The sequence below is a fragment of the Schistocerca cancellata genome, chromosome 9 (assembly GCF_023864275.1).
Source record: "Schistocerca cancellata isolate TAMUIC-IGC-003103 chromosome 9, iqSchCanc2.1, whole genome shotgun sequence".
Classification (NCBI taxonomy): domain Eukaryota; kingdom Metazoa; phylum Arthropoda; class Insecta; order Orthoptera; family Acrididae; genus Schistocerca; species Schistocerca cancellata.
Window position 1 is genome coordinate 444,804,787 of NC_064634.1, and position 27,958 is coordinate 444,832,744.

The following is a 27,958-nucleotide window of genomic DNA, read 5'->3' on the forward strand; positions in this document are numbered from 1 at the left end:
TAGACACAAGCCTTCCTCGTAAATAAATCAGTCTGTCTATCAGTGAGAACCGTATCAAAATCCCTACAGTGGTTCTCGAAATTATCCCTCAGGTACAGATTGAAAAACGCGGCAGGGAACACTACATGTGTGAGAGCAAATCAGCAAGTCCTAGCCCCTACTTTTTGTAGCCAAATTACGGTTGTAAATGCGAAGTCAACATATCCATTCCCAGCGTTAGACCCATCTTGGTTCGTTCCGGCCTTAACTTTCGGTAGCTCCACCGCACGGCACTGCTATCAGTTCTTAAAGGTGGCGGTTGTGGTTCACACGTCCGTGGCGTTAGAGCAACGAAGCTTGACTCGTTTTCCATGGAGTAAGGGACGAACACCCATCGAGATCTACAGGGAAATGCAGCCAACATGGGGGAAAACTGACTCGCTTTGAGAACTGTGAGGTCGTGGTGGTGTTGTGAGTTCGACAAAGGCCATTGCATCACAATGAGCGATCGTGGAGGCCGCGTTCGTTGCTGACTGATGACCATAATCCCGCGCGGATGCAATGTTAAAAGCAGATCGGTGCGTGCACATCACACCCATTTCCCGTGAGCTTAGAATATTGTATGGGAGTGCTTACGACATCGTTCAAAGGCCCTTATGGTCCCTTAAGGTTTCATGTCAGTGGGAGCCTAAGCAGTTGGACGACATGATGGAAGGCAGGCGAATGACGTCTTCACTGAATCACCTGCAATGGTACTCCAAGGAGGGTCAAAGTTCCCTGGAGCCCCATATTACTGGCGATAAAACGTGGATACTGCATTTCACACCGGAATTCAAGCAGCAGAGCATGTTGTGGAAACATCCCGGTTCGCCTGTGACAAAAAAATTCCGTTCAGCGCCATCTGTTGGGAAAGTGATGTTAACGGCCTTTTGAGATAGCCGTGGACTGCTCCTGCTGGATTTCACGCAACAAGGTGCAACCGTCAATGTCGACAATTATTGTTCCACACTGGCACACCCGAGAGCTGCCGTCAGGCGAGGTCCGAGGGATTCTCGATGTGGACAACGTGATCCTACTCCACGACAATGCGAGACTACATGTGGCATTCAGAACTGCCAAAAAGCTTCATCCATTCCGGACCACCCACCATACAGTCCAGACACCGCCCCTACTGATTTTCACGTTTTAGCACCACTGAAGAAGTTCCTGGCAGGACAATGATTCACAAGTAACAATGAACCAAGACAGCAGTCCGAAGGTGGTTCCATAATCGAATTTTGTTTCAGGGGCACATCAAATTTAGTGCTGCAATGGGAAAAATGTGTGAATCGGTGTGGGGACGACGTGAAAAACAGTGTAAGGTATGTAGATTTGGATGTATATTTGTCATTACCTGTATGTACCTTACTTTGGCTAATAGAAAACAGGGGCCAAGACTTCCCGATTTGCCTTCGCATACGAGTGACCCAGCTGACTACGCTCCTGTAGCATTAAGTATGTACAGTCATACAGCTTGTGTGGCGTAGTGTACTTTCCTAGCGGGCTACTGCATGGAGTTATGAACAAATTTCAGAGATTAACGTTAATTAACTGAATAATGTCACTTCCATGTAACTTACGCGATGTAAGTGGCACACGACAGGAAAGTTGACAGGAGGCTCAAAAGAGGAAGGCCGCTGGACCTCATCGGATACCAGTTCGATTTTACACAGAGTGCGCGAAGGAACTTGCCCCCCCCCCCCCTTCTTGCAGCGGTGTACCGTAGGTCTCTAGAAGAGCGTAGTGTTCGAAAGGATTGGAAAAGGGCACAGGTCATCCCCGTCTTCAAGAAGGGACGTCGAACAGATGTGCAGAACTATAGACCTATATCTCTAACGTCGATCAGTTGTAGAATTTTGGAACACGTATTATGTTCGAGTATAATGACTTTTCTGGAGACTTGAAATCTACTCTGTAGGGATCAGCATGGGTTTCGAAAAAGACAGTCGTGTGAAACCCAGCTCGCGCTATTCGTTCACGAGACTCGGAGGGGTTCACAGGTAGATGCCGCGTTTCTTGACTTCCGCAAGGCGTTCGATACAGTTCCCCACAGTCGTTTAATGAACAGAGTAAGATCATATGGACTATCAGACCAATTGTGTGATTGGATTGAAGAGTTCCTAGATAACAGAACGCAGCATGTCATTCTCAATGGAGAGAGGTCTTCCGAAGGAAGATCGATTTCAGGTGTGCCGCAGGGGAGTGTCGTAGGACCGTTGCTGTTCACAATATACATAAATGACATTGTGGATAATATTGCAAGTTCACTGAGGCTTTTTGCGGATGATTTTGTAGTATATCGAGAGGTTGTAACAATGGAAAATTGTACTGAAACGCAGGAGGATCTGCAGCGAATTGACGCATGGTGCAGGGAATGGCAATTGAATCTCTATGTAGACAAGTGTAATGTGCTGCGAATCCATAGAAAGATAGATCCCTTATCATTTAGCTACAAAATAGCAGGTCAGCAACTGGAAGCAGTTAATTCCATAAATTATCTGGGAGTACGCATTAGGAGTGATTTAAAATGGAATGATCATATAAAGCTGATCGACGGTAAAGCTGATGCCAGACTGAGATTCATTGGAAGAATCCTAAGGAAATGAAATCCGAAAACAAAGGAAGTAGGTTACAGTACGCTTGTTCGCCCACTGCTTGAATACTGCTCAGCAGATAGAGTTGATGGAAGAAATAGAGAAGATCCAACGGAGAGCAGCGCGCTTCGTTACAGGATCATTTAGTAATCGCGAAAGCGTTACGGAGATGATAGATAAACTCCAGTGGAAGACTGCAGGAGAGACGCTCAGTAGCTCTGTACGGGCTTTTGTTAAAGTTTCGAGAACATACCTTCACCGAAGAGTCAAGCAGTATATTGCTCCCTCCTGCGTATATCTCGCGAAGAGACCATGAGGATAAAATCAGAGAGATTAGAGCCCACACAGAAGCATACCGACAATCCTTCTTTCCACGAACAATACGAGACTGGAATAGAAGGGAGAACCGGTAGAGGTACTCAAGGTACCCTCCGCCACACACCGTCGGGTGGCTTGCGGAGTATGGATGTAGATGTAGATGCAGAATGTTACGTGTTCCATATTGAACTGGCGGTTGGAGTGATATCTCGTGGCAATAATGGTAGCACAACGTGATGTAAGAAATATGTTTACAACGAATGCAAAAACTGTATGTGAATCATGGGTGTATGTGTGTGTGAATGATTCAATTTGTATCAGAGGCTGGCAGAGGTGACGCAAATAAAATAATAATAATAAACCACGCAAATAGTGACAATACAAGTTTAGCTCTTTTATAGAATGAATTTTCACCCTGAGTCGGAGTGTGCGCTGATACGAAACTTCCTGGCAGGTTAAAACAGTGTGCTGGAGCGAGACTGGAACCTGAGGCCCTTACCTTCCACGGGCAAGTACTCTACCAGCAGAGACTTGGGTAGCTCAGTTGGTAGAGCGCTTGTGCGTGAAGGGCGAAGTTCCCAGGTTCGAGCCTCGTTCAGGCACACAGTTTTAACCTGCCATGAAGTTAGATATTGGCGCACACTTCGCTGCAAAGTGAAAATTCATTCTGTAAACATCCTCGAGGCTTTGACATACAAATGTCTCCGCAGTATACTTTCTACCAAGAGCGCTAGCCCTGAAAGTTACGCAGGAGAACATCTGTGAAGTTCGGAAGGAAGGAGATGAGGAGCTGGCGAAATGAAGTTGTCTATTTTGTGTTAACAGTATTTCCCTTGTGAAGCTTAGCACGCACTGTGATGCATTGTCGAGGCTCATTGCTGCAGCTCTTTGCCGTGGACTCTCTATACCGCTTAGATAACTGCGTCCATATCTGGGTTTGATTCAAGAAAGGCAGAAAGCTGACAGTAACGATGGCGATTACAGCTGAAACGACTCGTTTTCGGTTATATCGTTTTTTTTTTTCAATGTCAGTTTAACTGGACTGTGAAAACCGCTCAAAATAACTGGTTTAAGAAATAACTGATTTTCGGTTTTTTGTTCCTATTATGTTCTGTAAATAAGGATGGAAAAACTTTTTTCTCCCTCAGTTTCAAAACAAAGAATCAAAGTATTGAACTAATAGGCCAACAGAAAAAGACTTAGTCCATGTACGGTTCGCCGCTTTTCTCTAACAGTGAAACGTGGTTGCCTACTAAAAAAAATCCCCAGTGTTCTATTGATTGGAAATCTTTTGCATGTAAGTGTAGCTGTATCAGTGTAAAACTTTGTTCATAATAAATTATAAGAAAATATTAATTTACGTGCTTCTTATGTTCCAGTTATTACATCCTTGTCTTAAGGACATTTTTGCTCCGCATGTCCGTAAGTCCCGATATTTGCAAACTGGTTATGACAACACCTTCAATGACTAGTAAAACCCCACACATTAGTAATCCGGAACAATGCCAGAGCAATGTTCTATTAACATATTGCTTCACTGCAAATTACTTTAAGACTGCAATTTGAACACTAATGTTTTGTATTATGGTCACGTCGAAACCATAGTCAAGTCCAAATCCGAAGGCAGGGTCATCAGCGAAATAGACCACTTAGAACTTAAGCAATTTTTGTGGTGTCACCGCCAGACACCACACTTGCTAGGTGGTAGTATCGGCCGCGGTCCATTAGTACATGTCGTATCCGCGTGTCGCCACTGTCAGTAATCGCAGACCGAGCGCCACCACACGGCAGGTCTAGAGAGACGTACTAGGACTCAGCCCAGTTGTACGACGACTTTGCTAGCGACTACACTGACGAAGCCTTTCTCTCACTTTCCGAGAGATAGAATAGCCTTCAGCTAAGTCCATGGCTACGACCTAGCAAGGCGCCATTAACCAAATCTGGAGAGAGTCTCACTTGTATCATCAAGACTACTGTATACAAATGATGGATTAAAAGTTAAGTATCACATCAGCTACGTACTTTTCTTTATAGCATTCATTATGTATCCTGTTCCAGACTTCACGCCAGTCGGCGTGAGTTGATGCGTGCCCTTTCGGTAACCTCACCTTGTGTCCAGACTGTCTTGTGTAGACACAACATAAGTTGGCAACGAGTCTACAAAGGATCGTGTTCTTTATACTTGCTCTGATTTGCTTGTGTCATGGCTTCGCCACATTCTCTAGATGTATTGTCCGAATTTTATCGCTTGCAGAATCAGCAGACGCAGGCGTTATTGGATGCCCTTGGACAGCTCGTTCAGGGTCAACGAGCAATGCAAAACGATGCGGCAGCCGCCGCTTCCTCGCTACCGCAGCCACAACACGCAGTTGCACCCCAGTTTCGTCCATTTCACGCGGACGAGGAAAGCTGGACGGAGTGATCACGCCAATTTGGATTCCATCTCGCCGCCTACAGAATTCAAGGTAACGAGCGGCAGCCTTTTTTGTTAGCATCCGTCGGTGTGCAGACGTACCGTGTGATAGTGAAATTGTTTCCCCGACGCGACGTAGCAACTCTGTCGTACGAAGAAATTTTGTCTGCTTTAGATGCCTATTTCAAAGAAACAGTCAATGTATTTGCAAAAAGGTATACGTTCTTTCGTACAAAACTTACGGCTGGTCAGACTAATAGGGAGTGGGTTGCAACATTGCAAGGCCTAACAAGGGATTGTGCTTTTGAATGTGAATGTGGACTCCATTATTCAGATACTATGGTGCGTGATGCAATTGCACAGAACGTTTCTGATGTTCGCATAAGGGAACAGATTTTGAAACTAGTCAGTCCCTCCCTTCAACAAGTGATGGACATATTGGATAGGCAAGACACACTTGACTTTGCTCAGGAATCATTTGCAACTTCGCCAGCTGTGTGTCGCATTAACCGGCCCGCCGGGCGCGCTGCACAGAACTGTAAACAGCCTTCGCGCACGTCCGCACAGCCTCGTGTGCCGCGCCAGAAAGCAACTGCAGTGCTGAAATCATGCCCGCGTAGTGCAACTAGACATTCGCGTGAGAATTGCCCGTCATGCCAAGCTATTTGCTTTTCCTGTAATAAAAAAGGACATGTTCAAAGTGTTCGCCAGAAAAAGCTTAGATCGGACACTCATAACCATTCCAGGCCCTTTGCTTCATGCCGGAATCGAATCAAGGACACTCAGGCTCGGGAACCTTCGCCCATGGACATTCATGTAGTTCATGCCACTCCGCCCTGTGCTACTCTCTCTAACTGTGACTGTGTTCGTCCCACAAAAAGTGTGCGTCGAAGTCGACGGAAATCCCGTCACGTCGCAAGTGATTCTGTACCAGTGTCTGTTCAAGTTGCACAAAACAGTCGCTCTTGTCGTCAGCAGGACAATAAACTTTTTGTAGATTTGGACTTTGAAGGGCAAGTGATACCGTTCCAGCTCGATACCGGAGCTGCCGTTTCGTTGCTCAATCACGCCACGTACAAACAACTGGGCGCACCACCGTTGCGTGCCGCCAATGTTCAGCTCACTAGTTATTCAGGACAGAATATCCCTCTGTTAGGACAGTGCAGCCTTCTTGCAACATACAAGGGACAAACAAAACTTGTGTCATTTTACGTTCTTCGTTCTTCTGCTGCAGTGAACTTGTTTGGTTTAGATTTATTTCAATTGTTTAACTTGTCTATTGTAAATCAGGTCCTATCAGTGAACCAGACTGTGCCTTCTGCCGGTGTTTCCCGTCTATGTGAGGAATTTGCAGACATTTTTGCACCGGGCCTTGGTTGCGCTAAGAACTATGCAGCACATTTATAACTAAAAGTCAACGCGCAACCGAAATTTTTCAGAGCGCGCAATGTTCCCCACGCATTGCGTGATGAGGTCGCAAGAACATTAAACGATTTAGAATCCCAAGGTGTAATTGAACGTGTGCAGGCTTCTCTCTGGGCCTCACCCTTAGTAATTTTACAAAAACCTTCCGGCAAATTGAGACTTTGCGTTGACTTCAAGGCAACAGTGAATCCACAACTAGTGACTGCTACTTTTCCTTTGCCCCGCCCGGAAGATCTTTTTGACAAACTGTGTCCGGGAAAATATTTTTCAAAGTTGGACCTAGCAGATGCGTACTTGCAAATACCGGTGGACGAAGAATCCCAGCGCGTATTGGTGGTTAACACGCATCTTGGATTGTACAGATTCAAAAGACTGCTATTCGGGTGTGCCTCCGCCCCTGCATTGTTTCAGCAATATTTACAAACTATTTGTGCGTCGGTCCCTACTGCAGCAAACTATCTGGACGATATAGTGATCTCCGGAAAGACAGAAGCGGAACATTTACAAAATCTCCGAACATTATTTCAGGTCTTGCGACAGAATGGTCTTCGCTTGAGGAAGGACAAATGTGTGTTTTTTGCTCGTGACTTGCCATATCTGGGCCATGTCCTTAATGCCCAAGGCATACATCCGAGTCCGGAGCACCTCCGTGCCATACAGGACTTGCCTTCGCCGCAGACTTTGAAGCAGCTACAGAGTGTGTTGGGAAAACTAATTACTACCATAACTTTATTCCGCATGCCTCTTCCATTTCAGCTCTGCTTCAGCGCTTACGCCGTAAGGGTGTTCCGTTCGTCTGGTCGACGGAATGCGAACGCGCCTTTCGCCAATTGAAATCGGCGTTGCTTTCAAATACTTGCCTTACGCCATTCGATCCCCAGAAACCCCTTTTGTTGATGGTAGATGCATCGGATTTCGGGATCGGTGCTGTGCTTGCGCACAAAGATGGTTCGCATGATCGCCCTATTGCCTTTGCGTCCAAATTGCTCTCGTCAGCGCAGAGAAATTCTTCCCAGATAGAGAAAGAAGCTTTGGCTCTCGTGTTTGGTGTTACAAAGTTTCATGATTTTTTGTATGGTCGTCACTTTACCATCATCACGGACCATAAACCTTTGACATCGCTTTTTCATCCGCACAAGCCTGTACCTCCACGTACAGCGCAGAAATTCCTTCGCTGGTCTATATTCCTCTCGCAGTACCGCTACGATATCTTGTATCGGTCCACTGCTCAGCACGGAAACGCCGATGCGTTGTCCCGTTTGCCTGTTGCTGAGGATAAAGCATTCGATTCTTCCGAACTTGTTTGCCTGTTCATTGATGCGGAAACTGATGTCGTGGTCGAATCGTTTCCGATTGATTTTCGTCGTGTAGCTACAGCCACAGCTGCTGACCCTGTCCTTGCTACCGTTTTGCGTTTTGTTGCTACGCAATGGCCCTTGTCAAAGTCACGGATCGAGGATCCGTGGGTTCGCAGATTTTTTGCTCACAAGGAGAGACTTTTTGTGCGATGTGGTGTTTTGTTGTTGCGTTCTGATAATGATCAGTCTAGGGTCGTGGTCCCACGTTCGTTACAGTCCTCTGTCTTAAAGCTTCTCCACCAAGGACATTGGGGTATAGTGCGTACGAAACAACTTGCTCGTCAGCACTGTACTTGGTTCGGAATCGATGCTGCGATTACGAATATGTGCTCTTCTTGCATGGCGTGTGCCGAACAACAATCCGCACCGCCGCGGAAATTCTTTGCATGGCCGAAAGCCACTTCCCCTTGGCAACGCTTACACGCTCGATGGTTGGTTGTTGTCGATTCCTTCAGTAATTTTCCTTTTGTTGTCCGGATGTCTTCCACGACGTCTTCTGCCACCATCCAAGCGTTGTCTGCTATCTTTTGCATTGAAGGTCTTCCACAGACTATTGTTTCCGACAATGGCCCACAATTCATGTCCGCAGAATTTCAGTCATTTTGCACGGCCAATGGTATTCAACATCTGACATCCGCGCCGTTTTCGCCTCAGTCAAACGGTGCCGCTGAACGTTTGGTCCGGACTTTCAAGTCACAGATGTTGAAGTTGAAAAAGTCGCATTCTCGGGAGGACGCGTTGTTGCTCTTTTTGCCTTCGTATCGCTCTCAGCCCCGCGATGGTCGCTCGCCGGCTGAGTTGCTTCACGGTCGTCCTCATCGAACCTTGATGTCTTTGCTGCATCCGCCGCATCAGGTTCCTGTGCAGCGGCAGACTCCTGCTTTTGCTCCAGGCGACGTGGTATTCTATCGCAACTAACGCGGTTCACGGCGTTGGCTCACAGGGCGCATTCTTCGCTGCCTCGGCCGCGCGATGTATTTGGTTATGGGGGCCTCTGGTGAGGTGCGTCGGCATCTCAATCAGCTGCGCCTCTGTCGTCGCCTGGGTTCTGCCGCTCCCCGTCTGCTTTCAGCGACGGAGCCGTCCGGTCAGCGCCCTGGGGACCCATCTACTGGCTCGCCTCATCCCCAGGTGTTACCGACGATGCCTTCCATTCTGCCCCATGGCGTCGCGCCGCCGCCGCAGCCGCCGGCGCCGCCGCCGCCGCCGCCCGCAGTGGACGCTTCGCTGCAGCCGCCAACCGCCTCCTTGGGTCACGCGCCGCCGATCGCTTCCCGTGACCAGTTGTCCTCCGCCATGGAACTTTTGCCCGCTCCGGACCACATGGCGTCATCGCGCGTCGGATACCCCGGCGCAATTGAGGTCGACCCTTCGGCCCCTCCTGTCTCTTTCCAGGCGCATACGCCGCATGTTGACGTGCACCCTGGAGTAGGTTTCCAGGCGTTTCCTAGCTCCCCTCGGACCGAATGGCCGGGTGCGGGTGGCACAGCCTCGCCTGTAGTTAGGCTCCCCACCTCATCGCATACGTCGACATGGGGCCCTCCCCACGGCGGGCGGAAGCCTTATAACACAACCGTTCGCCGATTTGCGGGGGAGGAATGTGGTGTCACCGCCAGACACCACACTTGCTAGGTGGTAGCTTAAATCGGCCACGGTCCATTAGTACATGTTGGACCCGCGTGTCGCCACTGTCAGTACTTGCAGACCTAGCGCCACCACATGGCAGGTCTAGAAAGACGGACTAGCACTCGCCCCAGTTGTACGGACGACATTGCTAGCGACTAGACGTACGAAGCCTTCCTCTCATTTGCCGAGAGACAGTTAGAATAGCCTTCAGCTAAGTCCATGACTACGACCTAGCAAGGCGCCATTAGCCTTACAGTGATTGTAATTAACCGTATCTGGAGATAGTCTCACTTGTATCGTCAAGAGCGATGTACCACAAGGATGAATTAAAGTTAAGTATTCAAGGAGCTGCATACTTTTCTTATAGCATTAATTAAGTATCCTGTTCCAGAACTCACGCCAGCCGGCGTGTGTGTACGCGTGCCTTTCGGCTACCTCAGAGTGGCGTGGCAGTTTTGCTACGCCACAACACTTCTGATGCATGATTTCAATTTCTCTATTCCTCTAATTGAAATTTCTTAGTTTTATAATATGATGTACTAATCAATGATGGAAACAATTAATTATTTTTGTGTTACATTATTTTATATGTTTTATTATAATCAAACAATTTATTATTATATCATAATATTTTATTTTCATTATTATTCATGTACTAAACATCTGTGGCATATAAGAAAGGGGGTAGCGCAGGTTATGTTTGGTGGACGGAGGGGGTAAACGCACGGAAGGACCTGTAAGGCCAGAGATCTGAAAGCTGGATCTGATCCTGCAACAGACAGAGGACTCACCAGGTGTCCCACGCACAGGCGAGGGTGGCGTTGGCCACCATGTCTGCCGGCACGCCATCCACCAACGCACTGCGATCCATATGCATGGCGTGCAGAAGTCCCACAGACGATCCGGCCCCTGCGGCAGTAGGGCCATACATGTTGCCCACCCACAGAGCCAGTGGTTCCTGGTAGGTGCTCAACACTGCAGGAACGCAACAACATATCAACTTCAAACCGTCTGACCGATGTCTGCCACTAATAAGGCAACATTGTCAAGTGTAAACAAACAATCTTCATGAAACTTGGCAGGCGTGTATGGGGACAAAAATAGAGCAATATGTATTTTTTGTTTGCGTTCAATTTTACTTTTAAGGGGTAAAACGCACCATAATAGGTAATTTCGCGTTTAAGATTTAGAAGTAATATCTTCGAAAGGACGATATATAAAAAAACATTGTTATGTATATTTTATATAAAATCATTTTTTATATATATATTGCTCGTTTTGAAGTCAGTCCCTCTAAATCCGAAACGAGAAATTACCTTTCGGGGTGCGTATTACACCTTAAAAGTAAAATTAGGCAAAACAAAAAAAAAGTGTTACACTACATTGCCCCCTCTGCACAACCGCCAAGTTTAATCAAGATCGTTTATTGACACTTGGGGATGTTCCCACGTAAGTGGCGAGCGAGCTAATTTTTGTTGACAATGAGATGGAGGACGTCAGATGGTACACAGGGGGTTTGACACCACATTAATAATCAGTGTTGTCGTAAGTCGCTATTTTTTTATGTGTAATGTTTCTGACAGACCACAACTTTTACTTCTGTAGCAGATACTAGTTCCGTATATTAAGAGAATTCTTGTGTGCCATATTATGACTTTCGTTAGGAAAGTATTTTATACTTACGAAACACAGAAAGATCTAAGATTTCCTACCCTCCCTCCCCCTCACCCCTCGGGCATTTCAACAATTTCCGTTATTTCCTTCAAGGAAAAACTATCTGTTTTATATTAAGGTATAGCGGGATGTTATGCCCAAGAAACATGTGTCTAAGTATTAGGCTGACGAATAAGTTCGCAGAGTTTCTATTTTGCGTGCGATGGGGTTATTTATCGACTGTCATTTTTATTTATATTTCACTATTGCTGTTTAAGTTCACATATTGTCGTCCTGTCGGTTGGAGATAATGAGTGGAGCTCTGGACGCTGAAAAAAAAAGTGTATCAAGTTGAGAAGTGGGAACATTTCCGTGATATTCTACTAATTGAGTTCAGTTGACGGGTGACAGCAGCGGAGGCAGCCAGAACCATTTGCTGCGTGTATGGGACAATTCCACTAGGCAAAGCACAGTAAGGAAAGGATTTTCTCGTTTCAAGGAGGACTATCTTGGCATTAGCCGCTCTCCACATTCAGGGACACTTTCGGTGTTTGACGAAAATCTTTTAAACTCATTAACCCACAATGATCCACATCAGTGTACTCGAGAACTGGCAGACGTGATGGGCTGTTATCATTCCATCATCGTGCGACATTTGCATGCAACGGCGAAAGTTCAAAACTCGGGTGTATGGGTACGGCATAATCAGGTGACGAGAAATGGTATCTTCATGCTACCATAAGAAAAGAAAGGAATGGTTGAACGGAAACAAAGCAGCAACTCCGAGCACAAAGACCTGTACACATCCGTGCAAGATAAGTTTATGCATTTGGTGGAATAACAACGGTATGGTGTACTATGAATTGCTTTCCCAAGGTGTATCCATCACTGTTGACATTTGTGTCTTGCAGACGCAGTCCAAGGACAACGACCAGGAAGACTGTGTGAAATGGTGTTACTCCACGATAGAGCCTACCCGCAGTCTGCTAGACTGACAAAAATCATTATACAGAAGTTGGGTTGGAAATTCATTCCGCACCCACCTCATTTTGAGCCGTCAGATCTTCTGCTTTCCCCAATTCTACAGAGCAAGCTTCAAGAAATTTCGTTTCATGACGAAAATGCGCTCCGCGCACGGCTGGACGAGTTGTTCACCTCAAAACCACGTTAGTTTTACAGTAGCGGACCCGGAAAGTTATCCCAGCGTTGGCAGAATGTTTTAAATAGTGAAGGAGCATATATCATTGGTGACTAATGACCCTGTTATGTGCACCTGTTATGTTCATTACACTCATGAAAAAACGCTACGAGTTTATTTATCAGCCCAATAATTAGCCTGAGTGTGTACCTATTCGTACATATCCTTTCAGTCCTTTGCACCCGCTGAATAAAAATTTTTAGTTCCTTCCAAATAATTGTCATTAATATGAACAAGTAGGTAAGGAGAAGACTGAATATCGAAACAATGTCGTCTCATTATTCAAGGAAATAATATCATACTTAAAGCGATCAGTCGGAACATAATGACCACCTACCTAACACCAACTATGTCCACCGTTGGCACAGATAACATTGGCGATGATTCGTACATTGAAAGGCCTTGGTAGGTTGAAGATAGTTGGCATCACATCTGCATACACCTGTCACCAAATTCCAGGAAATTCCGAGAAGGGGGACGATGAGCTCTCACTGCACATTCAACCACCTCCCAAATGCGCCTGATTGAGTTCAAATCTGGCAAGTTGGGGGGCCAGGACATCAGTTGTAACTCGCCACTATGTACCACGAACCACTCGATTACACTACTGGCCTAGTGACATGGCGCTATATGTTGCTGAAAAATGCCGTTGCCCTAGGGAAACATGAGCTTCATGAAGGGATGTACATCGTCTGCAACCATTATACGGCACTTCTTGGCCCTCGTGATGCATACACCTGGATTTCTGGATTTCCGGAAAGCTTTTGTCACCGTTCCTCACAAGCGACTTCTAATCAAGCTGCGGGCCTATGGGGTATCGTCTCAGTTGTGCGACTGGATTCGTGATTTCCTGTCAGGAAGGTCGCAGTTCGTAATAATAGACGGCAAATCATCGAGTGAAACTGAAGTGATATCAGGTGTTCCCCAGGGGAGCGTCCTGGGACCTCTGCTGTTCCTGATCTATATAAATGACCTGGGTGACAATCTGAGCAGTTCTCTTAGGTTGTTCGCAGATGATTCTGTAATTTACCGCCTAGTAAGGTCATCCGAAGACCAGTATCAGTTGCAAAGCGATTTAGAAAAGATTACTGTATGGTGTGGCAGGTGGCAGTTGACGCTAAATAACGAAAAGTGTGAGGTGATCCACATGAGTTCCAAAATAAATCCGTTGGAATTCGATTACTCTATAAATAGTACAATTCTCAAGGCTGTCAATTCAACTAAGTACCTGGGTGTTAAAATCACGAACAACTTCAGTTGGAAAGACCACGTAGATAATATTGTGGGGAAGGTGAGCCAAAGGTTGCGTTTCATTGGCAGGACACTTAGAAGATGCAACAAGTCCCCTAAAGAGACAGCTTACACTGCACTCGTTCGTCCTCTGTGCGGTGTGCGATCCTTAACAGCTGGGTTTGACGGAGGACATCGAAAGGTAGCAAAAAAGGGCAGCTCTTTTTGTATCATCACGTAATAGGGGAGAGAGTGTGGCAGATATGAGACGCGAGTTGGGGTGGAAGTCATTAAAGCAAAGACGTTTTTCATCGCGGCGAGATCTATTTACGAAATTTCAGTCACCAACTTTCTATTCCGAATGCCAAAATATTTTGTTGAGCCCAAGCTACATAGGTAGGAATGATCATCAAAATAAAATAAGAGAAATCAAAGCTGGAACAGAAAGGTTTAGGTGTTCGTTTTTCCCGCGCGCTGTTCGGGAGTGGAATGGTAGAGAGATAGTATGATTGCCAAACACTTAAATGTGAATTGCAGAGTAGTCATGTAGATGTAGATGTAGATGTAGATGCCTTACACGACCTCCAGTGGACCCATGGATTCCCATGTTAGTGTTCCACGGAGCGTAATGGAGCCGCCGCCAGCTTGCCTCCGTCCAGCAGTGCAGGTATCAAAGAGCTCTTGTCCTGGAACACAACGGATTCGCACATTCCCACCGTCATCATGAAGAAACCATATGATGCTCTGCCACTGGACCAACGTCCAGTGTCGATGATTGCGTACCTATTTGAATCGTAGTTGCCGACGTTATGGTGTTAACACTGGCACATGCTTGGGTCATCGGCTGCAGAGGCCCATCGTTAGGAGTGGTCGGAGCACCGTGTATCCAGACACACTTGTACTCCGCCCAGCATTTATGTCTAATGTTAGTTGTGCCACAAGTCGCCGCCTGTTGTGTTTTAACAGTCTCGCAGTATCCCCAGCCTACAACATCTGAAATATGCAGTGAGGGGTGGCCGCCCAAACCCACGACGCCTGGACAAGGTCTCAGCTCGGTTTCGCCACGTCTTGAGGACACTCACCACAACACTCTTCGAACCCCGACAAGTCGTGCTGTTTCTAAACACTTCGTGACGAGCCTGTGGGCCAACATAATCTGCCCCCAGTCAAACAGATGGATCGTGCACCTTCCCCATTCCGCACATGGACTGCACGCTCACTGACTCTGCATGCACTGTGCATGTGTTTGGCTAGCATTCTTTCTTCGACAGATGACGCTGCCACCGCCTGAACATGTTTATACCGATAGTAGGTCGGCGGTCACAATGTTCTGGTATATCTGCCCTAGCTCTTTCACACTAATAACCAATTTCATACAGAGTTTCTATTTATTTCGCAGAAGTACCCTTAGCCTCCATAATCCGCGTAATTAGGCATTCGCTCCTCCATTCCGTCTTATCATTACCGCCAGACTACCTTTCCACACCCTGTGTAATGGACAGCGCCAAAACTGTCTCTGCTTTTAGAATGATGGGGATTCGTCGGATCTGCGGTGCTACCTCCAAGAGGCAGTATCGCCTGAGGCTTAAGTTGATACTGAAACGGCATCGTCTGTATCAAAATTCTGAAAATAAAACAAATATACTTGCCGAGAAATTAAAATTCCGCAAGAACCAAATAATATCAGCAGGAACTATTAGTAGCACAACTGACAAATAACATTTAACATTTCCTGGCTTTTGACAATGTTAAAAAAAGCTTTCAATATAGGGAATCGAGTACACATAAAACATAAGATAAAATTGTAAACATTAAATACTTTGCACCGTGTGGAGTTGCCGCGCGGTTGCAAGCGTCACGTCATTGACTGCGCGGTCGCTCCCGCTGGAGGTTCTAGTTCTCCCTCGGGCGTGGGTGTGTGTGTTGTTCTTAGCATAGGTTAGTTTAAGTTAGTTTAAGTAGTGTGTAAGTCTAGGGACCGATGACCTCTGCAGTTTGGTCCCTTAAGAACTCACACACAGCAATACTTCGCATATAAAAAACATAGTCTACTTCCTGTATGCATATCTGCTGCAAGAGAAACAACACTGCTCCCAATCATTTCACTTCACGTACGTTTAGCACGCAATATAATAACGAAAAGAAGACAATGTAGATATCATAGTAATGAACGAGTCCCTCCACAACATTCTATCTAAATCATGTTTCTTACATTTAGCTGTACACCATATGTAATAGGGCACATCAAGATTACTCAAGATAAGTAAGGAAACATTAGTTAGCTGATCGTTGGTTCTCCAAGATACAAAGAGAGAAAGCACTTAAAAAGTATTTAAAGAAGGAATTTACATAAATATTATCATGAAAATTTTTTTAATTTATAAGATTTCCCATTTTGTAATTTTTTTCAGGATGGTGAAAAATGTCAAGCATCTAAGCAGTTGCCGTATGGTCTGGTCAGTAATTAACCACATCTGCACGGGGTTCAACACTATTAAAACAATAGGGAAAGGATCCAGCACAAGCATCAATCATTTCACTGCGTCGCACAATTGCCTCGCACATGCCTGTCTTCAAAGCAATGCCGTGCTACTGACTGAGCGACTATGCTGTATATCGGCTGTCTCCCAGCTGTCCACCGCGGATGTTGAGCCCATACACAGCCAGCCGCGTATGTCGTGATCTGCTGCCAATCTCTGTTACTAGGTGGCTCTGCCTCTGCCTTGCCTCACCTCCACACTTGAGCACAGCGACGCTACTGCTGTTCGCGATGAGTCGCTGTAGTGCTCTGTTCAGGTTTTCCCGAAAGCGGGCAAGTAGCTCCAAGCCGCGGCTGCTGGCGTTTTACCACAGCAACCTCGCCTTACAGCCTTACTGAGCGACGCTGCTGCTCCTGGCGACGACTCGCTGTACTGATGCACTCGATTGTTTCCGAATGTAGCCGAACGGTTCTTACTCGCACCGATCTCGGCTGCAAGCGTAGTTCCAAAGCTGCTTCGGCTCAACAGCGTACTGCCTTACGCTGCGGTGTTGCCCACACATGGTGGCGATTTACCATGCAACGTATGATAAACACCAACAGCAGCTTCAGATGGCAGATGGGTAGCCCCTGCATCACGTCTTAACCCGTGTCAACAAAGGTAGCAAGTTCATTATACCAGTACGCAGTTCATCTTACGCAATGCACTGGCTAACAGCGTCCATATCCTATACACACGTTGAATTTACGAAATATTTCAAACTGTTTTATATTTCTAGGCACCATCGACCAACAAGACCAAATAATAATATCTTGTATACTAACACACTCTTGTCACTGATCTTTGTTCAGTTACATTCTCCCAGTTATCTTTCCTATTTATTTTAATCCACAAACATTTGAAGTGGATTTACCGGGTGATCAAAAAGTCAGTATAAATTTGAAAACTGAACAAATCACGGAATAATGTAGATAGAGAGGTACAAATTGACACACATACTTGAAATGACATGGGGTTTTATCAGAACCAAAAAACTACAGAAGTCCAAAAAATGTCCGACAGATGGCGCTTTATCTGATCAGAGTAGCAATAATTAGCATAGCAAAGTAAGACAAAGCAAAGATAATGTTGTTTACAGGAAATGCTCAATATGTCCAGCATAATTCCTCAACAATAGCTGTAGTCGAGGAATAATGTTGTGAACAGCACTGTAAATCATGTCCGGAGTTATGGTGAAGCATTGGCGTCGGATGTTGTCTTTCAGCATCCCTAGAGACGTCGGTCGAACACGATACGCTTACGACTTCAGGTAACCCCAAAGCCAATAATCGCACGGACTGAGGTCTGGGGACCTGGGAGGTCAAGCATGACGAAAGTGGCGGCTGAGCACACGATCATCACCAAACGACGCGTGCAAGAGATCTTTCACCCGTCTAGCACTATGGGGTGGCTCTAATAAAACCCCATGTCATTCCAAGCACGTGTGTCAATTTTTACCTCTCTATCTATATTATTCCGTGGTTTATTAAGTTTTCAAATTTATACTGATTTTTTGATCACCTAGTATATTATATCTTTCCTTATTTTCCACATGCTCGCTACCGTGGTATTTACCACGTTAGTGCTCTTCCACTTCTAATGCATTTGGGTGTACCAACCTTATAAGTTTCTATAGTCCTTTGTACACATGGTGGCACATCTGTATTTCTCCTTCCTCCTTCTTTGACTTGACATGGGTTCATATCAGCACTAAGTCTCACTCACGATTCACGATAGCGTCAACCACCTCGTCAAATTGCTTCTTTTATTCTTCTGCTTTCTTCAGATGCGTTGGTTTTGCCTCTCTGGTTTCTCTTTCCATGTTACATTTTCCTCGGGCATGTTTCTTAGGTTTTCTTGAATTATACTTAATTTGAACTCGACTGGAGCACATCCCATAGAGTAATGAGGCACATAATTTATTACATCTTCATCGTTACCCGTTCAATGCGCCGCATTACTATGTTTATTACGACTGTATACTGTACATAAAAAGTTAATTTCCTTAGTAACCCAATCTTCCAGATTTGGGACTGGTCTGTATCTGGATATAAATATGGGTTCTACGTTATTTTAACATTTGCGTCCACACTTTACTTATGAACTGACTTCCGTTATCACTTTTCTTAGTATACACACATGTTTAAAGTATTCCTTCATGATTTTTGCTACCATTTTATGTGCTCTTGCTTTTCTAACATGATACAACCTAATGTAACAGGAAAATAGTTCAGTGATCACTCACATATAATTTACAGCCACCACAGATTTTGGAAGAGGCCCGATTACATCCACAGCGACTGTTTCTTTAATTTCTTTCGGTTATAACTGGCGTATGTACCCATTGGACTGCACTGTTGATATTTTAATCTTTTGGCAGATTTCACAAGTCCTTCATGTTTTCCTCATAGGTCTCGGTTTATCATGGAACTAACAAATTCTTTGGAGTCTGTCTTTTTGTTGTGAAACATTTTGGCAAGGCTATCCCAAAGGCACAGGAAGCAACAGAATTGGATCTACCCGTACTGTAGTCCAAGTAATACGCCTATGATTTCAGGTCCCTGAAAATCTGCCATTTAAACTTGTCATAGTTTAATCGCAATAACAAAGTTTCGTGTTATCTTTTGTCTCTTTCATGTAAGGCGCATACCCAATCGGAATCGATAGTAACAAGTTACCATTACGCAGTAGCACACACTTTAGACTTCCTTTGGAGGAATCAATGAACAACCTTCATTGGTCACTTTTGCAGTCAGTACCCTGCGAATAACTGCCATTAGGCCTCGCACATCACTACAAAATACCAAGTTTTTTCACTTGCGAAAGAAATGGATGATGATGATGATGATGATGTTTGGTTTGTGGGGCGCTCAACTGCGTGGTTATCAGCGCCCGTACAATTACCCAATCTTTGCTCAGTCCAATTTCGTCACTTTCCTGGATGATGATGAAATGATGAGGACAACACAAACACCCAGTCATTTCGAGGCAGGTGAAAATCCCTGACCCCGCCGGGAATCGAACCCGGGACCCCGTGCTCGGGAAGCGAGAACGCTACCGCGAGACCACGAGCGGCGGACAAAAGAAATGGAAGGAATGGCGTGTGGTTGTTACGGAATGCAGCCACATTTACCGTTTTATCAACATAATTTCACTCTTGTAGTCTTGAGGTTCAAATGGTTCAAATGGCTCTGAGCGACCGTAGCGGTCGCGCGGTTCCAGACTGAAGCGCCTAGAACCGCTCGGCCACACTGGCCGGCTGTAGTCTTGAGGACAACAGTTACAGCTAAAAAAAAAAAAATGTGGTTTCGCTACCGCTCTCGTCACTATCACAGAGGGGACGGTCAGTCTCTCTCCGTGAAGCACTGATCGCATGGCCGAGAGTATGTTATCATACGCGAAGGAGGACTTTTTCTTTTTGGAAACACTATCTGTTAATGGAGTTGTCATACAAAAGTAACATTCATTCACATGGCTCGATGATTTTCGCCACATTATGGGTGTAGCAAAGTCCATCGAAGATCTTTTACTATTCAATCACGAAGATATGCAACACACATGAGGAACCCAGGGCTTGTCTTAGTCCCGAATTTCATAGCCAAAGTATAATCTGTACGCCTTGCTAACATTGACGTTATTGGTAGAAAAAATTGTCAGCACTGTTTATGCATTTGCGAGGCACTATGAATAACAGGAATTACAATGGCTACATGCAGTAACTAGACTTCAGTAACACATCAGTCCAACACAAGAGAAGAACACAACTTGTAACTGACTGAAACTACGCTTAAATGAAACATGTTCTGCTTCTCCCTTCATCTTCCTCTTGTTTCTACGGCCCCGGCGAAAAATAGCGACATAGCACAAACAGCTGCTGTTGTTGCCCGAAACCTCATTACTCCGTCTACTATCAGTGGGATTTCGAAGGCTACACGGGAGGGGATTGACACTGACTGCTAATAGAATATAATTATAATTAAATGCAGAACCCTTTAACTTGAAACGAAAGTTGTTCATTGTTGTTTTAGTTATCAGCGTGGGCGATGTAAGCCCGTAAAAAACGGAACAGTCCCCCTTCCTGGCCCAGGTGTCCGGCGTCCCCCGTGGGGACATACAAATTTCCCGTACACTGATATTTCGCAAATACATTTTGAGACATAAATTAATACTGCTGATTTGTATTTAGGTTATGTATAATTGTCTGAAAATATTGGGATTTGTAATTTTGAAAATACATCGTAAAATTACCTTTTTACTATGTTATAGATTTATTATCTTTGTTAGGTTTCTGTTGAAATAACTGTTTCTTCCACACAAGATTGCAACGGTCAACAGTCACTTCCCCTGCTTTCACCCCTTCCACGCCTCCTATATCTGGATTGCATTAAACCATGTTAGAATTTACTTTCAATCAGCAACAATGCATAACTTAGCTGAAAAGTAAAAACCATTGTTTGTGGAAGATTTAAATTTAGTGACACGTTTTGTTCTTTTATTGGGAAATCGACAATTGTTATTCATTTTCTGTGCATTCTGTGTCGACCTCAGCTCAGTGGTGACTGTTGAGTCACGAATGCTTTAAGAAGCGCATGTGCTCTTGCTCAGTTTTTTGAATAATCATTTCAGTACTGTATTTACACTCAGTATTCAGAGAATCTTTCTTTTCCCTACTGCGATAGAACATTTCTTCAAATTAAGCCTAAACGCAAGGGCTTGTTTTCTACTAAACTAAAGGAAAAGTATCCTTTCTGGGAAAGTACCAAAATAAATTGTGAGGTTTGTTACACAACTTGCCACAACATATTTTCCATGGCACATGGTGGAAGTTGAGACATTTTACAGCACGATAAAACTAAGAAACGTAAACTGGGTTCAACAGCTGCAGCAACATCATCGAAGATGAGAGCGCCTTCTAATCCAGTACAACATTAGGTATGTTGACAGAATAATGGATTATTGAAATCTTATACTTTTGTTATTAACTACTGCAAATTTTTCTTACTGTGTTAGTAAATTTTACGATTTCCTTCTATCTCAGGCAATGAAGAATTAAAATTGGCTGTGCCAGAAGGAACATTTGCCTACCGCAGTGTGTCACAGTCACAGTTATAACTCCACGGGCTCAACATCGAAAATAATTAAGAACTTGTATGGTATCAAGTTTAGTTGTGCAAGGACAAGAACAGAATGTATTGTTAATAATGTGTTGGCTCCATGGTGTTAATAGTTTCTTACTGAAGACCTTAATGAAGTGAATTCTATAAGCGTTTCTGTCGATACTAGCAATCGTAAACCTACTAAATTACTTCCTCTCATTGTGTGATATTTCAAACCTGAAGGTGGGTTATGTGTAAAATAGTAGAATTTCTGTTCTTTCGAAAATAGAACATCAGCTTTCTTATCACAGCGTGTACTGCATGTTCTACAATCCCATAATTTGGAATCAAAATTTGTGTTCCTCTCAGATGATAATATGAATAATGTGTTTTACGGGGTCAGGAGAGAAGGTAAGGAAAACGTTTTCAGCAATTTAGAAGTAAGTCTGACAAAGTCTCTTGTAGGGATTGATTATTCAGCACAGTGTGGAAACAGCGGTAAGCAAGTAACCAGTCGATGCTGGAAACATCGTGGGTAAAATTTATAAGTGTTTCCATATTTACAGTGTACGGATGGAACATCTAAAGGAACTCTGCAAACTTGTGAATATTGAATATCACCAAGTACTGGGTTACATCAGCACAAGGTGGTCAACATTATTGCCTGCATTTGAAAGGATTGTAAAATTGTATCCTGCTTTAAAATCACTTTTTCTGTCAGAATCAAGGTGCCCTGCTGCTTTGCATTCATTTTTGAATAACGAGGAATCAGAATTATGGTTCCGGTTTGCGCACAGTCAGCTATATATCTTTCAAACAAGTATTCTAGAAATTGAAAGGCTGAATGTTAGTTTTTCAGAAGCATTGCGTTGTTGTGAACTACTAAAAACGTAGGTAAAAAATAGGAAAAATAGTAGCTAATGTTTTGAGCCCCAAGTTAAAAGTCTTGTTACTGAAACTGTATGAGTCTGACCGACCAGCTCAGGATAGATTTTATTCATTTGTAAACATGTTCTACAGTTTACCATATGACTATCTACAGTACTTTCATGGAGTTAGAATTTTCCGCATGACACCGATTTCGGTTGATCTACTTTGAGATCAAAACCAAATTTGTGATATGTGGAGGCCAGTGTTTCAATAATACAAGACATAGGTTATTTAATCCTGCCTGTGTCACTCTTGTTTGATGACTTTTGTATGGCTAAGATACTTTTAGTAGAAAAATTATGTGCATGGAATGCTAACAATATAGCAATACAGGATAGGTGGATGCAAATTTTCAAAGAATTCAGGAAGAAAAAGTTATAATAGAGCAAGAAAAACATTGTAATAACAACATTCCCACGTTTATAGAATTTATCCTTTACCTTCCAGGCTCAAATACAAAAATAGAAAGTATTTTTTCAAAAATGAGTAAGCACTGGTAATATGAAAACACCAATATTTTGGAAGCTACTTCCTCAAGGACCAAAATGTATGACAGATTGTTAAGTCTCAGAAAGGTTGGTAAAAATAGTCACTCTAGTGCAAAATATGTAGATACGCAAACACGAATGACCGCATAAGGTTTGTTCTGTGCATGAAATACTTTTGAGAAATGTTAAATTGTTTTAAATATGATAGTGTTCTTCCTTTTAACTACTGCATACTAGTTTTATACGAGTAATAATGCATTTTATTATATGCAGTTGTCTTACATGAATATCGACGGTAAAAGACTTTACATCATCATCATCATCATCATAATATTTCAGTCATGAAAAGTCATTGTTGGCCCGTTTCGATTCCAGTTAAACAGGATCCATAAGTAGTTTTAGTGGATGAGCAGGTCGTCTTCGTTCGTGAGGGTGATACTGGAGTATCTTTGTAGGTGTCCCATATTAAAAAAAAATAAATAAATAAATAAATATAAATATATATATATATATATATATATATATATATATATTGTAGCCTTAGGTCGATATAGTTACATTTCCACTGTTGGTTAGTGTATTGTAGCATTTCATAGTGTCTCCTTAATTTTCTGAAAGTCTTCTGTACATTTATCTGATCAGGATCATACGTTATGCTGTTCAGCACTTGTTCACTTATGAATCGACGGCAGAATCCGCATTACCCGAAAAAAGTTTTATGCTGTTTTTTGTTTCCTGGCAATAGAAATTCCTTTATACCCCTTAGTTTGTCTAGATTCGGCATTATACCGTCAGCATCAATTATATGACCCAAAAAGTTAATTTCCTTTCATGAAAATTCCGATTTTTCAACATTCAAACGGGCCCCAGACGACTCACACCTCGAAAATACTTATTTTAAAGCCTACAGATGTCCTTCCCAGTTTTTGCTAAATAGTGGCAAATCGTCAAAGTAAACTGCAATTTTCTTCAATAACTTTTCTCCTAACACTCCGTCTAATTTCCGGATGACTACCGTTTAACTCAAGAGGTATCATCCGATACTGGTAACAATAGCTATCATATAGAAGGGTAACTGGTGGTAGCCGGTTACCAATCTAAACTTATGAAAAATTGCATCCCTTTGAATTTCTGAAGAAATTGTTCGATATTTACTGGTATATCTCTTTCCCGATCGAATACTGTATTCGCTTGCCGAGCACCCGAAAGCAGACGAATTTCATCCTTTTTCTTAGCAAGAACATCTAAGAGTATGTTCTACCGACTGCTGATCCGTTCGATCACACCTGATGACGACAACACGTTTCGCACTGCCTTTTCCACAGCCAGTTTTGAGCAAGTAGTGTTTTATCTGGTAGTAAAAAAGACGGCTTATGTGGCTTCCTTTTAATTCTGTATGGCGGTCCTTTTGTGATGCTATGTCTCTTACTAAATACTTTTCTATATTCCAAAAACAAATTAATTAACTTCTCCGTTCCTTTGGGTTCCATGCTTGCGATGCCTTTCATCTTCGCTCGTACTCCTTCTGTGGTGAGTCCATCCTGCTCTTTGCATTCTACGTGATCTTCATCTTCTTCGATTTCCCTTGCCAGTGTTCTGTCGTTTTCCTTGCCATTTTTCTGTCTTTTACATAGTCCTCCCTCACAACCACATGGTAAATTCCTGAAGACTTTGTATGTATTGCTGTTCCTTCTTTAAACTGCGTTTTATTTTTTATTTCGTCGTTTTCTGCTATTCTCAGTTCACTTTTCCAGTAGTCAATTTCCGCCCTTTTCTCTGAGAGCCAATCAAACCAATAACAAATCCCTCTTCTAATCCAAGCACCGTGACAGAATTAACACAATAAGTTTCTTCTCCCATTTTCGATTTTAACATTGATTAGCAGCAAATAGTTTTTCCAGCCTTCCCAATAGCTCCTTTAATTTTAAAACCAGTTAAGGGCACACATTTCATTTCTACTCCAGATAGTAATAACTCGTTATAATCATTATTTGCTATCGCACAAAGCCAACGTTCTGCGTCTAAAAGAGCCCTCGTTTTTCTGCCATGTGCAAAGGTTGGAACTTTAATAGTGGCAACTATTTATTAACAGCTAGTACAAAATAGATACGTGTTTCAAAGTTTTCCTGACCTTCAAAGTAGTCACCAGCATTGTGTAAACCCGTCGCCAGCGTTGTGGAAGTCGTAGGATACTCTTAGCAGTGCCATTTGTGTTGACAGTTCGAACGGCGCGGTCTATTGCCCAACGAATTTGTAGCAGTTTTGAGGCGAATGCCGTGAAGTGTTTCCTTCAGTTAAGAAATCGAGTTGAACTCACGAGGACTTACGTCAGGGGAGTGCAGTAGGTGGTATAGCACTTAGCAGCCCCATCAGTGAAACGAGTGAGTAACAGCTTGGACTGTCGTGCTAGAGCATTGCCCTGCAAAATGATGGCCAGGCCCTGCAGAAAGTGTCATCATTTCTGTCTCTAAGATGGTCGTAGGTTGTGTTACAAAAATGAACATCATAGAGACAGACGTGATGACACTTTCTGCGGGACCTGGCCATCATTTTGCAGGACAATGTTCAAGCACGTACAGTGCAAGCTGTTACTCACTCGTTTCACTGATGGGGCTGCTAAGTGCTATACTACCTACTGCACTCCCCTGACTTAAGCGCTCGTGAGTTCAACTCGATTTCTAAACTGAAGGAAACACTTCACAGCATTCGCTTCAGAACTGCTACAAATTCATCGGATAATAAACCGTGTCGCTCGAACTGTCAACACGACTGGCAGTGCTAAGAGTATCCTACGACTTCCAGATCGCTGGCAACTGGTTATACACAATGCTGGTGACTACTTTGAAGGTCAGTAAAACTGTGAGACACGTATGTATTTTGTGCGAGCTGTAAATAAATAGTTGACATTATTAAAATTCCAACCCTCGTACATGGCAGAAAAACGAGGGCTCTGGTAGACGTATTTCTCTTCAACTCCCTATAGGATAATTGATTATTTCTGTCGAAATATCTTCCTCTTTTATCAGATTTTCTACTATCAACTTACGTCAAAATTCTCCATTTTCACAAAACCCACTTTCCTTGTCTATCTACGCCCGTTCGATTTTATTTCTGGGATCCAACGGTTCCATTTTGCTAAATTTCTTTCTCTTATAGTCACAACAAATTCTTAACCACCTCTCTACAAAATTGAAACTTTTACTATACACGTCACACGTCCTTTTTACACACTTTTTTTCCAATTTTCACCGTATAGCAAATCTCAGTCCACACTGTTGTTAGTTTTCTTTCTAAATTCAGTCCACACTGTTGTTAGTTTTCTTTCTAAATTCTCATCGTTGTTAATGGCCTAAGCTCTTGCGACACTTACGTTTTAGAATTTTCTCCGTCTGCCAGCTGCTGCATACTGTGTCTTCCTCATGTACATCTATTCATACTCCGCAAGCCACCTACTGGTGTATGGAGGAGAGTACTTTTTGTACCACTGACTGAGCCCTCCAACTCTGTTTCACTCGCGATTTGTGCATGGGAAGAAAATTTGTCGATAACCCTCTTTGTTTAAATTCTCAAATTTTCTCCCCGTGGTCATTCTCTGAGAAATATGTCGAGAGAAGTAATATGTTGTCCAACTCTTCCCGAAAAGTGCGCTGTCGCAATTTTAATACTAAATCTCTCCGTGATCCACAACGCCTCTCTTGTAACGCCTGTCAATGAATTTTGTTGGGCATCTCCGTAACGCTCTCGCGCCGGTTAAGCGATCCTGTGGAAAAACGCGCTTCTCTTCGTTGTATCTTCCATATCTATTCTATCAGTCCAACATGGTAGGGATCCCAGGTAGGTGAACAATACTCAAAAACTGGTTGAACAAACGCCTTATAAGCCACTGCGAAGACTGGCGTGGCATCTGGTTACGGTATCCAAATTACACTGCGTCTGTTTGCTGTTCACTCTATTTCTTCTTGGTCGCATTATTTACAGTTCGGTTCTCCGGATTTTTGCTACAGTCCCAAGTTCTGTCGTGCATTACAATTATTAGCTAACCCTCCCTCACCGGTTATTTTAATAATTTTCTTGGAAAAGCTGTATGCTAACCGGCCAAAGGATCAAGAAGAAGAACCAGAAGAGGCAAAGAAGATGGCATACCTGCCATATGCCGGACCTATCTCTGCCAAGATCAGCAGGATTCTCCAGAAATATGACATCAAGAGCATATTTTGCCCACCCACCAAAATTGGGGCTATGCTGGGGAATGTAAAAGATGACCTGGGGCTACGCAAGCCAGGTATTTACAACATACCATGCCAGTGTGGTATGTCATACATTGGCCAGACCACCAGAACTGTGAACATCAGGTGTAAAGAACACCAGAGGGATACCAGACTCAGGCAGGCAACTAAATCAGCCATAGGAGAGCATTGTCTGGAACTTGGTCATTCAATGGATTACAATGACACCAAGATTGTGACACAGACCTCAAGATTTTGGGACAGTGTTATTAAAGAAGCCATTGAGATTAAGGTCACAGACAATCTAATCAACCGTGGCTCGGGATACCAAATCAGCACTGCCTGGAATCCAGCGCTTGAGCTTGTGAAAACTCAATGCAGGACACTCCGGGATTCTACAAGAAATAAAAGTGGAGACCGAGAGAACAGCCGTGAGACAAGGTGTCGTACATTAGAGACCAGATCTGTCACACCCCAGATCATGAACTCGACTTCAGAAGACGGCCAGGCCGGGCGCGGACGGCGGAGGGAACACCAGCGACCAGACAGGGACAATGTAGCCGCGTCTGGCGGGCGCGGACCTCAGACGGCGTGGACCGATTAGGGAGCGCCCAGCACGAAACAGAAGTGGAAATCATAGTAACAGTCAGGAGATAGAGTACCCAACATCTCAGAATGGGTCTGACACACCTCAGATGATAACCACATCCGTTGAGGACGGCCAGAACGGGCGCCGACGGCAATCGGAACATCTGCGACTGGAGAGGTCCGTTGAAGCCGAGTCTGGCGGGCGCGGACCACAGATGGAACACTCGACCCGGCGCGGACCGATTAGGGAACGCCCAGCTCCTCCCAGGTATAAATAC

General features: G+C 44.0%; 1 protein-coding gene across 1 annotated transcript in view; it reads right to left on the minus strand.

Annotated features, from left to right (window-relative positions):
- Positions 1-27,958, minus strand: part of LOC126101474 (fatty acyl-CoA reductase 2-like) — a 229,526-nt gene that overhangs the window by 111,161 nt on the left and 90,407 nt on the right. Inside the window, exon 5 of the mRNA XM_049912124.1 lies at positions 10,544-10,727. Within this exon, the coding sequence (XP_049768081.1) occupies positions 10,544-10,727 (184 nt within the window). The remainder of the gene's footprint in view (positions 1-10,543; positions 10,728-27,958) is intronic.